The sequence below is a fragment of the Podarcis pityusensis genome (genome assembly GCF_964106645.2).
Source record: "Podarcis pityusensis genome assembly, chromosome: 12".
NCBI lineage: Eukaryota > Metazoa > Chordata > Lepidosauria > Squamata > Lacertidae > Podarcis > Podarcis pityusensis.
The window spans coordinates 48111177-48125154 of NC_138037.1; the positions used below are offsets into that span (position 1 = coordinate 48111177).

Consider the following 13978-nt stretch of genomic DNA (forward strand, 5'->3'; position numbering starts at 1 on the left):
GGCTGAAGACACACGTTTTCCCCAGGTGCATAATACGGTGCCATGACCAAGTACATGGAAAGTGTAAGGTTCTCAATTTGTTAGCTTCAGAGGAGGTATGCAGGTTGTGTGCAACAATTAAGAAATAAAATCCATTTATTAAATGCACATAATCTCCCACCTAACCGCACAGCAAGCCCTGTGAAAAGCCTCATTGGCAGGTTGACATTCCTTCTAGGAATCCTATCACACCAACAACTTGTTTGACAGCTGCCTACAGATCTATCAGAAGCATTCATCATCAGACTCCTTTAAGTAACGCTGTGTGTGTCTACTACAGTTACTACTAAAGATCATTTCAAAAGTGAAATAAGAACAGATTTCACTGCTTTCTGATTAAGTAAACCTTCTTGGGCTTGTTCTAATCTTAGCTTTCCTACTTCCTGGTTTCAGGTGGGTGTGATAGTCGATATTCTCAAATGCAGATTAAAAACTGTGCTATCACACTACTTAAATGCTCTTAGGTTTTATACTGTACCCACCAATCTGTTAAGAGTGTGAACACATGGCCTATAGAGAAAGGCCTTGTTATTAAATTAGACCCAAGGAAACTGTAGTTTCAGTTTCAACATGCACAATCTTTGCCAGGTGATATAGTCAACAGCTGTCTTAGCTCAGTTAAATTTCAATTTTCTTCAAAAGGTAAAACAAAACAATTGTTTTCCAAGGTAGGGGAAACAAAACAGACCGTAATATATGTTCTAATTTACAATATTAACAAGGATGAAGATTTGTTAAGATATTAGATTATTACTGGTCTTCATGATACTGGGAATGCCATATTTAAGCAATTCTAAAAAGGAGGATTTCAAACATTCCAAATTAACAGGAAAAAATGCACTATGGATAAAAATGATCTTAGGGAAATGCAAAAACTAAAAGCTTTTAGAGCATTTAAACCACCAGCTGCACCCTTGCTGCTAAGCATGGATCTGTAGTGCACATCAGTACCGTAAAAGAAGTTATTAAAATATGATAATTTACATGGTATACTCACTGACAAAGTGTTACTGAGGCCCATCAGTCGAGCAATTGCGGTATGAAATGAGAAATCATCCTGGAAGAATTCGGTTACCTAATTGCACAAAAGAAAAATGTTCTCTCTTTGGTTAATTCAATTTACTACAGCTCTGCAATTCTTGCTTATTTAAACAATGTCTAGGCATCCCTTTACTGAAACGAACAGGGTGCTGCATAAACGCTGGAAGTAGAAACGCAATGGGGTAGTCAAAACAGAAATTTATTGATCCAACACATTTTTAATCCCGACTAGTCCTTCTGTCCATTTTTAATTACAGAACTGGTTCTATATACACGCAGGTCCCACTATCAGAACACAACAAGTTCTCAAGAAATGGGTCATTAGGCAAACATTCACATAATGAGCTGATGATTTCTATTATTTCCCATGGGAACATTTCTCATCCATGCTTTCTCTCTCCATCCTTTCTGCTTGAAACTGCTGCAGCCAATCTGCAAGAGCCCTACAAGAAAAATTGTTATGTCCAATCTCTCTTCTACCAATGGTTTCTGCCTGAAAAATAGCTGCTGTCGACCAGCACAACAGAAACAAGTAAGGAAATGGGCAAACCCCAGCTGTTTGGGTATCTGAGTCAACCTTTTGTGGAGCAAGGTTTGGGGATAATCCTTTGTGTTCAGATAACAAGCAATCTGATAGCGGGACCTGCATGAATTGTATAAAACTACAGTGGTGCCTCGCAAGACGAAAAGAATCCGTTCCGTGAGTCTCTTCGTCTTGCGGGTTTTTTCGTCTTGCGAAGCAAGCCCATTAGCGGTTTAGCGGATTAGTGCTACAGTATTAGCGGCTTAGCAGGCTTAGTGGATCAGCTGATAAGCGGCTTAACGATAAGCTGATAAGCGGCTTAACATCAGCTGATAAGCGGCTTAGCATCAGCTGTTAAGCGGCTTAGCCATCAGCTGATAAGCGGTTTAGCGGCTTGGGAAAAAGGGGGGGGGGAGGAAAAAAACCCCGCAGGAACTCGCAAGACATTTTCGTCTTGCGAAGCAAGCACATAGGAAATTCGTTTTGCGAAGCACCTCCAAAACGGAAAACCCTTTCGTCTAGCGGGTTTTCCGTCTTGCGAGGCATTCGTCTTGCGGGGCACCACTGTATCTTAACAGACAATCTGTATGAAAGTTATAATAGTACTGTTATAGACATTATTATATTCATACTTATTTATTAAAAGTATTTATAAACAGTCCTTCATCCTAAGATCTCTATAGATGAACGACTACAGTGGTACCTCGGGTTACATACGCTTCAGGTTACATACGCTTCAGGTTACAGACTCCGCTAACCGAGAAATAGTACCTCGGGTTAAGAACTTTGCTTCAGGATGAGAACAGAAATCGTGCTCCAGCGGCACGGCAGCAGCAGGAGGCCCCATTAGCAAAAGTGGTGCTTCAGGTTAAGAACAGTTTCAGGTTAAGAACGGACCTCCGGAACGAATTAAGTACTTAACCCGAGGTACCACTGTATTATGAAAATACCTATAGTGTATGACTAGGATTAGTCCCATACTAGCAAATGTGCAAAATAATTCTAAAGTGGAGGAAGGTTTCAAAAGCAGCTTGAGCTATACCATTTTTATTTTAATTAAGCTTGAATATTTCTCAAGACAAATTTCTATAGAAAATTTCTCTAAAGAAATCTGGGCAAACCTGAATTAGTTCTTTGAATCCTGGCAAAACATTCACAAACATGGATTTGGACAGTCAAAAACAACTACTTGTGCCTCCCTGGAAAGACTTGCTTCATAAGAAGATTCCCGATTACATACTGGCCTCAAGTACAATTTTGTGTAAAATATATATTATTGTAGACAAATTATATATTATTATAGGTACAAAGTATAGGTACAATACTTTATGCACATAGGCATAAACGATCATGAGGCTTCAACCACAAACTGACTGAAAACACATCTTTGATAGGCTTCATAGGTTGAATCCTGACAAGACAGAGGTACTGTTTTGGGAGGACAGGGGGCGGGCTGGTTTGGAGGACTCCCTGGTCCTGAATGGTGTAATTGTGCCCCTGAAGGACCAGTTGCGCAGCCTGGGAGTCATTTTGGACTTACAGCTGTCCATGGAGGCGCAAGTCAATTCTGTGTCCAGGGCAGCTGTTTACCTGCTCCATCTGGTATGCCGGCTGAGACCCTACCTGCCCGCAGACTGTCTTGCCAGAGTGGTGCATGCTCTGGTTATCTCCCGCTTGGACTATTGCAATGTGCTCTACGTGGGGCTACCTTTGAAGGTTACCCAGAAACTGCAACTAATCCAGAATGCGGCAGCTAGACTGCTGACTGGGAGAGGCCACTGGGACCATATAACACTGGTCCTGAAAGACCTACACCGGCTCCCAGTACATTTCCAAGTACAATTCAAAGTGTTGGTGCTCACATTTCAAGCCCTAAACGGCCTCGCCCCAGTATACCTGAAGGAGCGTCTCCACCCTCATCGTTCAGCCTGGACACTGAGGTCCAGCGCCAAGGGCCTTCTGGCGGTTCCCTCACTGCGAGAGGTGAGGTTACATGGAACCAGGCAGAGGGCCTTCTCAGTAGTGGTACCCGCCCTGTGGAATGCCCTTCCATCAGATGTGAAGGAAATAAACAACTACCTGACTTTTAGAAGACATCTGAAGGCAGCCCTGTTTAGGGAAGTTTTTAATGTTTGATGTTTTATCGTGTTTTTAATATTCTGTTGGGAGCCGCCCAGAGTGGCTGGGTAAACCCAGCCAGATGGACGGGGTATTATTATTATTATTATTATTATTATTATTATTGATGATGATGATTATGTTCATTCATCTCCTCAAGATTCACCACTGAAAAATCCTTACTCAGTTTATCAAACCAGTAATTCTCTCTAGTGTAGTTCAGAACTGTTGTCGTCCTCCAGAATCAGATCTCTACTTGATGGTTTCGTCTTGCCCATACAGGCAAGATCCAACGTTATGCTATCAAAACCTATATTGTATGGCACCGTTTAATTCTTCACACACTGGTAGGAGACCATGCCACAGCCACAGGTATCTAGACCAAATGATTTCCTTTTGAGTGGGGTCTGGCATAACGTGCGCAGGCCAGAGGAAGGTGTAGAAGTGAAAGCTGAATGTGATAAATTTGAAAACACTGTGCCTTATTAAATCATTTGTTCTCCAGTAGGTGCTGGAAGAGGCAGGATGGCTGTGTCTTTTCTCAAACAGTCTCTTGTGGCACCTTAGGGCCTAACAAATTCATTATGACATAATCTAAGTGGACCGTAGTTTATGAAAGCCTATGTCAACATTAGTTTGTAAAAATTTATGCCACAATAAATTTGTTGGTCTTTAAGGTGCCACAAGAATCTGTTTCTGGTGAAGAAAACTAACCCCTCTGGAAACTGTCTCAAATAATTAACACTGAGTAGGCTTCCAAGGAAGTTACTGCTAGATGTTTATCTTCCGCTTTTAAAATAAAGATGATGTGTGGTAGATCTAAGTTTGCCTGGCTGTGCAGCGGGATAAGGATTATCACCATCCAGCAGCATTTTAGAAACTGTTCTTGCTTTCTTTATCGGTGCTTCAAGCTGTGCCACACAAAACAGAAGAAATGGAAGCACTTATGGAATTTATAGAGCGTAACATTGGTATATTACCTGCAGAGCAACAACTTAGTCTTTATAAACGCAGAGAGACAATTCCTCTATATTGCTTTATAACACTTCTAGCTTTATCACATCTGGGGAGCGGGGATCATTATCAAACGCCATTATGGAGTCACATTTACTTTCCCTGGCTGAAAAAGGAGGGAGTTTTAAAAGCAGTCGAGAAAAATAATCAGAAGACTAATCTACTATATATCTTGGAAGGTGAATTGTCTGTCTGTCCATTTGTTTGTTCTCTATGGGTTCAGCTGCCTCTTAAGAGATTGTCGCCAAACTCGGCACAAAGGTTTGAGAGGTGGGGACAGCATTTTTTGTTGATGTTTGGATGCCGCCCGCCATTTTGAATCAAGACGGTAGACTGACACATCACTTTGGTGTGACTTTACCCATTTGGGGGTATAGGTTTGGTTGCCTCTTGAGATACTGTCACCAAACCTGGCATGAAGGTCGCCATTTTGAATCAAGATGGCAAACCAAACTGTGACTTTGGCGTGACTTCCCCTGCTTCTTGGCGTGACGGGTCCAAACTTACATATTACCACTATCCATTTAACGGTAACGAGGGTGAGTGGGTTGGGGGGTTATAACACTCCCCACTATAGTCTATTAAAATAAAAAGAACATTATATTGTTAAAGCTTAGTGTGACAACAGACAAAACATCACTAACAACAAAAATGACTCCATCATTCTTAGAATAGCCAGAATTCTTTCTAACCTCAGAGACAGTGCTGTTCTTCTGCTCCCAGATACGCTTGGCTTCAGCTTTCTCTTTCTGATTCAGTAGCTGTGGACTTGGCAGAGTTCCAGAATTCCTAGCTTCAATAAATTTAGTTGCTAAGTTCCAGAGGCGAGATTGCCATCTTTCCACCCCAGGGATTGCATCAGCTGAATGAAAAATGACAGGAGAGAGAGGTTTTCATTAGCACGAGTTAAGATAACATTTTCAGAGGGAGAAAAAGAAGTGAGACAAAGAGTTCTCCCCCTTTTAATTAGTCAGCATTAAACAGTTTTGAAGCTAGCAATACTTTAACATACAACTTGCAAACGGAGTAAAATAAATTCACTACCTTATTGCTATGGCAGCTACACTTTATATCTGAAATATTCAGAAGTACTTTCCTTTTTGTTTTTAGGCTGAATGCCTGGTGACTGAAATGCCTTAACAGAGAAGGTCCCTTCCACCACTGACGTAAAGTGAGGACAAACACATGAGAGAGGTCAAAGAAGATGCAGTTTCAAGTGGTGCAACTTGAAGAGCAAAGATAAAGGCTGCCGGTGCAGAATTCAGCAGCCAGGTTGCTCACCAGAGCATGGGTGCAATCCTGCTCCTCTCCCATGTGTGGGCTCTGTGCTTCTGGAAGCCTTGTGTTTCCCCCATCCCCACAAGGCTATATGAATGTGACTTCAGCAATTTCAACAACTCAGGCATTCAATTTAAAGCCCAAAATGAAAGAAGAAATCTAAAGACTAGATTAGAAAGAGAAAATCCTATATGCAGGTGTTATTGTCCAGATGGTATCTCTGGAGTGCTAAACTGGAAGGAAAAATAGAGATAGTACAACAGTTTGCACATTCAGCCACTTTTCAAATAAAAATAGAATAAAACTGTCTCCCACTTGCGATGATATACCGGTAGCTTGACCCTGTCTGCTATTAGAATGAGTAAGGATTGTGGACTAGGGTCACTGAGTCATCCCATCTGACATTGTAAAAACCCTCTCTGAAAGTATCGTTAATGCTCATCCCTCATATAGTATCCAAAATGTCTTCAAAACAGAAAGCAAACAATCACTGCTTTTTCTTTTTAACTCTGCCAATTGCAAATCTGCCATGGGAAAAAAGCAAAAGCACATCACAACAGCGCAATATTCTAAAAGGCGGAAACAGGTTATAACATAGGAGATCTGGAATCCGATCTCCCAACTTATTAAAAATGAATGTTAAAGCAGATGCAGAAAGCTTTGGTTTTGATCACAGAAGTGGAGCTGGGGACAGGGTGGGCAAGTTAACCCTTCCCTTCATGTAGTTTTCTTGGTCTAAACAACACCCCCCCCCCCCGCCAAGCTGTCATTAAACTAGCAGCAGGGGCGAAATTACAGGTATCTTTTCTGTTCACATTTTTTCCACACCGGTGCTAACAGAAGCTTCAGAGGGAAATTTAGATTGGGATAACCCGCAGGGACAGTCTGATCACAGATGTCCTATGTCACCCCTGAACTCATCACAATTTAGAAACAACTGGACGTAGATTATGCTTGTTCCTATGACAATTCACAGATAGCATGTATTGTTGTAAAACTGCAAAAGCAGTACAGTGGAGTCTTGGTTCTCAAACAACTTGGAACCCAAACACTGCAAACCTGGAAGTAAGTGTTCTGGTTTGCGAACTTTATTTGGAAGCCGAACGTGCTCAGTTTCGAGCGCCATGCTTCCGATTTGAGTGTTACGCTTCCAATTTGAGTGTTACACTGAGGTCTGTCTGTTTTTGCTATTTATTTTGCATTTTTGTTTTTGCAGCTTTTTTGCTTTGTTTTTGTGGCTGTGTAGACCCAGATCCACTACTGACTGATTGATTGTATGACTGCAGTACATTGTCTATGGCTTTCATTTTATGGATCCATGGTCTTGTTAGATAGTAAAATTCATGTTAAATTGCTGTTTTAGGGGTTGTTTTTAAAAATCTGGAATGGATTAATCCATTTTGCATTACTTTCTATGGGAAAGCACACCTTGGTTTTGGAACGCTTTGGTTTTGAAACGGACTTCAGAATGGATTAAGTTTGAGACCAAGGTACTACTGTAACTATAAAAAAAAACCCCTAAAAGAGATATTTTGGCCAAAGTGAAAAGCACTGTCTAGATCAATCTGCGGGTTTTGTCAACATCTAAGTCAGGGGTCGGCAACGTGCGGCCTGTGGGCCAGATCCGGCCCACGAGTTGCCCCTGAACTGAGCCGCCAGCTGGTTGAGTCCCCCACGCACTGCGCTAAACCGGCGCAGTGTGGTTGGGGACTCACCAAGCAGCGACAGAAATCGCGTCTGCACACGCACAGATACCGGAAATCGCTTCTGCGCATGCGCGATTTCCGACAACGCAGACATGTGCAGACACGATTTCCGGCGTCACACTGCGCCAGTCCGGCCCACGGATGATCTCCGCGGGAGTGATCCAGCCCATGGCCGGTAAGCCTTGCCGACCCCTGATCTAAGTCCTCAAAGGCATTTTGTACAAACACAAATCAAGGAAAAAGAAGAATTTGGGTGCTGGGAGGGTGCCTTACTCTTTGCATTCCACAAGATGTCCTGCTCTGGAGGAGAAGCAAACAGGATGTAGAGTCTGACTGTATCAATTCCATACTTCTGGACCATTTCTTCAGGCTCTATACCATTGTGCTTGGATTTACTCATTTTTTCCCACATCACTTGTAGCTTCTCTTTGGTTTTTATGTGAACAGGTTCAGGACCTAAACACAGAACAACACATTAAAAAAAACTGCTTTTGCTCTACATGTTTAAAGAAGAACTGGTTGCTTCCAATCCCTTCTCACACAACTATAATACACAATTAGATTGCTGCAACATGTTGTATGTGGGGCTGCCTCTGAAAACAGTTTGGAAACTTCAGGTGGTACAGAATTTGGCAGCCAGGTTGCTCTCGGAGGCAGGACAATTTGAGGATATACCGTATTTTTCGCCCTATAGGACGCACTTTTTCCCCTCCAAAAATAAAGGGGAAATGTGTGTGCGTCCTATGGGGCGAATGCAGGCTTTCGCTGAAGCCTGGAGAGCGAGAGGGGTCGGTGCGCACCGACCCCTCTCGCTCTCCAAGCTTCAGGAAGCTATCCGCAAGCCTTGCAAGCCCGGCGGGAGGTCCCGTGGGCTCGCAAGGCTTGCGGTCAGCAGCCTGCAGCCCAAAAGCTCGGGGGACAGTGGGGAGGCGCAGCGCCACCACCCCGCTATTCCCCAACCTGGTCTGGAGGCTGGCGGCTAGCAAGCCGCTGCCCCACGGAGGCTAGAGAGGCTGTCCCTGAAGGTAGAAGAGGGAGACGGAGCGCTCCGTCTCCCTCTTCTAGCTTGGGGATGGCTGCGCAAACCTGGGGGGGAAATAAAATTTTTTTCCTTGATTTCCCCCCCAAAAAACTAGGTGCGTCCTATGGGCCGGTGCGTCGTATAGGGCGAAAAATACGGTAGTCCTGGCCCGACTGCACTGGACGCACTGGCTGCCAATTAGTTTCCAGGCTCAATTCAAAATGCTGGCTTTGACCTTTTAATTCTCAAAGGCACCAAGGCTCCCTGTTTGTGGAATGGTCTCCCCAGGGTTAGCTCTCCCTGATCCAAAGCAACTGTCTTCTAGGGACTGAGAAGAGGAACATCTTTCAAACATCCTGGTGAATGTCCTTCACAAAACAACGCTTTTATGTAAGTCAGTGCTTCGGATGTTAGAAGGAAGTAGCAGGGAGCGGAAGAGCAAATGAGTTTCAATTCCACTTATCATGCTTCCGGTTCAATGCATGAACACTCCAAATAATTTACATCTGCTTCATCCATACGTAAAATATAGGAACAGACATCAGACCAAAATCTGCAGTGCTCTTTTCCAGATAAACATATAAAATGCTATTCAGCTATCCACAATCATCTACCGGGAATACCTTGCTAGATATATGAAAGCCTTGCCTATTCCACTGACCAAAACAGCATCATATATTGTTATAGTCAACTCAGTTCTAGCATCAGTGTGTGCAGTCTATTTCTTCCCTTAATATGATTACAGCAAGATTTGGAAAGCTAGAAAGCCTTGTCCACAGAAATATTGTGGAAATTGTTCAGAGGTTTAATGGACTAGCTTGGAGTGGGTCTGTGATCTCACTGAGGGAAACCCAGCATAATAAGATCAAATATTGGTTTTTGAGCCATGGTACCACTGCTATAATTGATAGAACCAGCTACCTATTGTTGCCAAGTTCTATGTACTCTGCAAAATGATCTTTCCCAAAACTGGTCATTTGATTTTTTTAGGATATAGCTAAAGGAATGCAATGTCCATAACAGACTCACTTACCAGTAAGATCAATTTCTTCTCTCTTCAAATACTGCCCAGTTGTTGCTAGCCTGAAAGTCCGATTCTTGACAATACCTTGAACTAAGAGTTTATGAAAAGGCTCTCTGAGGACAAATAAAAATAATTCTGCTGAAAGTAACAGTCGGAACATACTTTCAACATACTGTATACATTTAAGTTTTGGTGATGGAACATCAGGCTGAATACTCCAGGAGCAGAGATCTTGAGCCCCCCTGAAATTTGCACCCATCTCCAAAAAGCTGGCCTCACTCTACTTTTGTTCTCTGTGTGTCAACCAAAGGGAGCATGGCAGTCAAATGGTTTGGGACAACCTCCCCCCACCAAAGAAAACCTGAATGGACCCTCCTTTGGGTCCCCTGCCTCTGGAAGAGAGGCAGTTAGTGACTGAAGATCAAGCTTCCTTGGTGGTCACTCCCCAAATTTAGAATATCTTCCCTATGGAAAACTGCCTGGTACCAAGCACAATGACTTTGGGGGCAAGGAGAAGCCCTTTTAATTTGCCCAGTCTTTCCCATCTTCTGTCTGCCTCTGAATATCAACTGCTGAAGATGATGAATGGGAGAGAGCTCTTGCTCGCGGCCTTCCCATAGGCATTGGGTTGGACACTGTGTGAGCAGAACACTCAGCTAGAGGTAGGTCTTTGGTCTTATCCAACAAGGCTATTCTTATGTTTTAGTACTGTGTTTTAACCACTGTAATACTGGCTCTGTTATAAATTTGATTTTGTATTGCTGTTGCTTTAATATGTTTCAGCCTATTTAGAAAACTTTTGTGACCTGCTCCAAGAGTCTCCCCAAGCAGCTCACAACCTGTTTATAAATACAGTGGTACCTCGGGTTACATACGCTTCAGGTTACAGACTCCGCTAAACCAGAAATAGTACCTTGGGTTAAGAACTTTTCTTCAGGATGAGAACAGAAATCGTGCAGCAGTGGTGCAGCGGCAGTGGGAGGCCCCATTAGCTAAAGTGGTACTTCAGGTTAAGAACAGTTTCAGGTTAAGAACGGACCTCCGGAACGAATTAAGTATTTAACCCGAGGTACCACTGTACATATAAATTCATGTTCTAAACGAATGAGAGAACAGATAGCTGTCTAGTTGAAGAAAGGTAGGAGCTGTTGCAAGGGCCTGGGGACAGCAACCCAAGAGCCAGATTCCCCAAAGAATGAGTCTGGTTTCTACCAGGGGACTCATAGAATCACAGAAATGCAGAGTTGGAACCCCCTTCCAGGACAGATGGACAATCAACCTCTGCTTAAAAACTTCCAAGGAAGGAAGAGGCCACCACTTCCTGAGGGAGTTCATTCCACTTTTGAACAGCTCTGTCATAAAGATCTTCCTGATGTTTAGTCAGAATCTCCTTTCTTGTAACTTGAATCCATTGGTTTGGGCCCTACCCTCCAGAGCGGGAGAAAACAAGCTTGCTTCATCTTCCACGTGACAGCACTTTAGATATTTGAAGATGGCTATCATATCTGGAAGGACAGATCCTGAAGGTGAGGCTCCAATACTTTGGACACCTCGTGAGAAGAGAAGACTCCCTGGAAAAGACCCTGATGTTGGGAAAGATGGAGGGCACAAGGAGAAGGGGACGACAGAGGATGAGATGGTTGGACAGTGTTCTCAAAGCTACCAGCATGAGTTTCACCAAGCTGTGGGAGGCAGTGGAAGACAGGAGTGTCTGGTGTCCTCTGGTCTATGGTGTCACGAAGAGTCGGACACAACTAAACGACTAAACAACAACAACAATCATATCTCCTTTTCAGTCTTCTCTTTTCCAGGCTATACATGCCCAACTCCCTCAAGCATTCCTCATAAGGCTTGGTTTCCAGACCCTTGATCATCTTGGTTACCCTCCTCTGCACACGTTCCAGCTTGTCAATATCCTTCTTGACTTGTGCCCAGAACTGGACACAGCATTCCAGATGTGGTCTGCTTAAGGACAGGAGCTCACCCATTGCAAAGGTTCCTCTCCACTAAAAATACATTTATCTGAAACGGCCACACTTTACCATACATGGGAAAGGCAACTTAAGAAAAGCATGGGGGGGGGCGGGGGAATGGGCAAGTCTCCTGGTCAGAGGTAATTTTTCAGGGAACGTTTATGTTTGATGACACGGTGTTAATTCACAAAAGTTCCCTTGTTGATACAAGATGAGATTTCGGCTCATGTTTGTTTGCAGGGGCAGATGCTGGTTAGAAGCACAAAATATTTTACCATGTATGGGAGTAAGAAAAAAAGGGCAGATCTTTGTAAGTATGGGAGATTTGGGAAAATGTGCTGAAGAAGAGCCTACAAAAGTCTGGAAAGCAAGCAGTGCTTAGTCACAATGAACTCTACCTTCTACAACATCTTTCCTAAATTTATTGCTCAGTTATTCACCAACAGTAACAGCACCCTCTCATGGCCGCATGTAGAAGCACAAACTAGCTGCTTTTGTAGATCACATACTGGGAAGAGCTTGCTTCCAGTTTTATTCTGAGATATTATCCATACTGTAGTGCAATGTACGATTCCGTTATTTCTTCAAGCAGTCATTCTTGGACTTCTATCTATCTATCTACCTATCTATCTATTCCCCAGTTCATAGTGCTCGGCTACTCCACACTCTCCTGGCCTCATCTTCTTCTATTGCCAAAATCACCTCAATTAAAATAGCCTCGCTGCAACAATAACTGGGGCTCAGGCAAAGTCCGCCCCATCCTGTAGGACTTGAATTGAAAAATACTCCGCGGAGGGAGAAAGGATGGACCAAAAAGTACAGCTCATTATTGTTTAAAGAGAAACAGAAAACTCCCCAATTCAGAATCGGTCACGTGATACAAATCGGGTAACATGATTGCAATAAGGAAGAAAGCATTACAGGCGGCAACGATTTCAGGAGCGTCCAACTGACATGTGATCGCCGATGCGCAGGTCCTTTTGGACCCGGAAGAAGGCAGAACAGAGGTTGTAGGGGCATAATGGGGTGAGGAAGCCTATAAGGCTTTGCCGATGCACGTGGGGGCCAGGAACAGAACCCCTGCGTGAAATGCTCTCTGCCAGTACTTAAAATATTTTTTCAAAAAACCCTTTAAAATAGATTAAAACCTGCTTCATGGCAGTATCTGAGGACGGGAGGCAATTATAGACACTAGCTATAGGGTCTTGGAACAGTTACACTGAGATGCATGTTTCTTTTCTCCAGTAGTCCTGAAAGTGCTGTTGGGAGCTAACTGGTTTTTGTTGCCGTTGTTTTGCAGGTGCTGTCTGAAGCCCTATTAAGGTAAAGGTAAAGGGACCCCTGACCATTAGGTCCAGTCGTGACCAACTCTGGGGTTGCGGCGCTCATCTCGCTTTATTGGCCGAGGGAGCCGGCGTACAGCTTCCGGGTCATGTGGCTAGCATGACAAAGCCGCTTCTGGCGAACCAGAGCAGCGCACGGAAACACCATTTACCTTCCCGCTGGAGCAGTACCTATTTATCTACTTCACTTTGACGTGCTTTCGAACTGCTAGGTTGGCAGGAGCTGGGACTGAGCAACGGGAGCTCACCCCGTTGCGGGGATTCGAACCGCCGACCTTCTGATCGACAAGTCCTAGGCTCTGTGGTTTAACCCACAGCGCCACCCGCGTCCCCTGAAGCCCCATAGAAATCTGCAAAACCAGTTTGACTAGAGACTACTGCAATACCGAAAAATGGGTACTGGCAGCTCTGTAATACTACTACCATCAGTTCTCAGAAAATCTACCAGGTGTACAAAGCCTAAATACAATGAGAAGTGTTGTATACAAGTGACCTTGCTTCCCCTGCAAGCTTTTATTACACTTAAGCCTGCCACTGTTCTCGCACTTACCTGTGTTTAGTCATCTTCTGATTATGGCAAAAATGGCTGAAGAATCTGGCATAGTATAAATGCATAACTGCATGCTCCTTTCCTCCAATGTACAGGTCGACAGGCATCCAGTGATCTGCCAAGTCTTTGTGAAAAGGTCTAATAGAGAAAACAACCAATGCGTAATGAGAAGAAGCATAGCTGACCAAGGAAAGTTAGAATGATTCCAATTAGTAAGAATCAATACAAATGGATTTGACTGGCTTACAGGAGCAAACATTTGGATGCTACCAGCAGGGGGCAACATGACTTCATTATATTAAAACAAAATCCTTCCTAAACATTCAGTGGCTGTAGTAATCCAAACAA

At 43.6% G+C, this 13978-nt stretch overlaps 1 protein-coding gene across 2 annotated transcripts in view; it reads right to left on the reverse strand.

The window, feature by feature from the left end:
- The window catches only part of LARS2 (leucyl-tRNA synthetase 2, mitochondrial), a 63696-nt gene that overhangs the window by 14469 nt on the left and 35249 nt on the right, over positions 1-13978 (reverse strand). For both annotated transcript variants that reach the window (XM_080975774.1, XM_080975773.1), the window contains exons 14-18: positions 13631-13768; positions 9774-9877; positions 7993-8175; positions 5428-5597; positions 1037-1114 (exon numbers count right to left, since the gene is read on the reverse strand). In XM_080975774.1, the coding sequence (XP_080831900.1) occupies positions 1037-1114; positions 5428-5597; positions 7993-8175; positions 9774-9877; positions 13631-13768 (673 nt within the window). The remainder of the gene's footprint in view (positions 1-1036; positions 1115-5427; positions 5598-7992; positions 8176-9773; positions 9878-13630; positions 13769-13978) is intronic.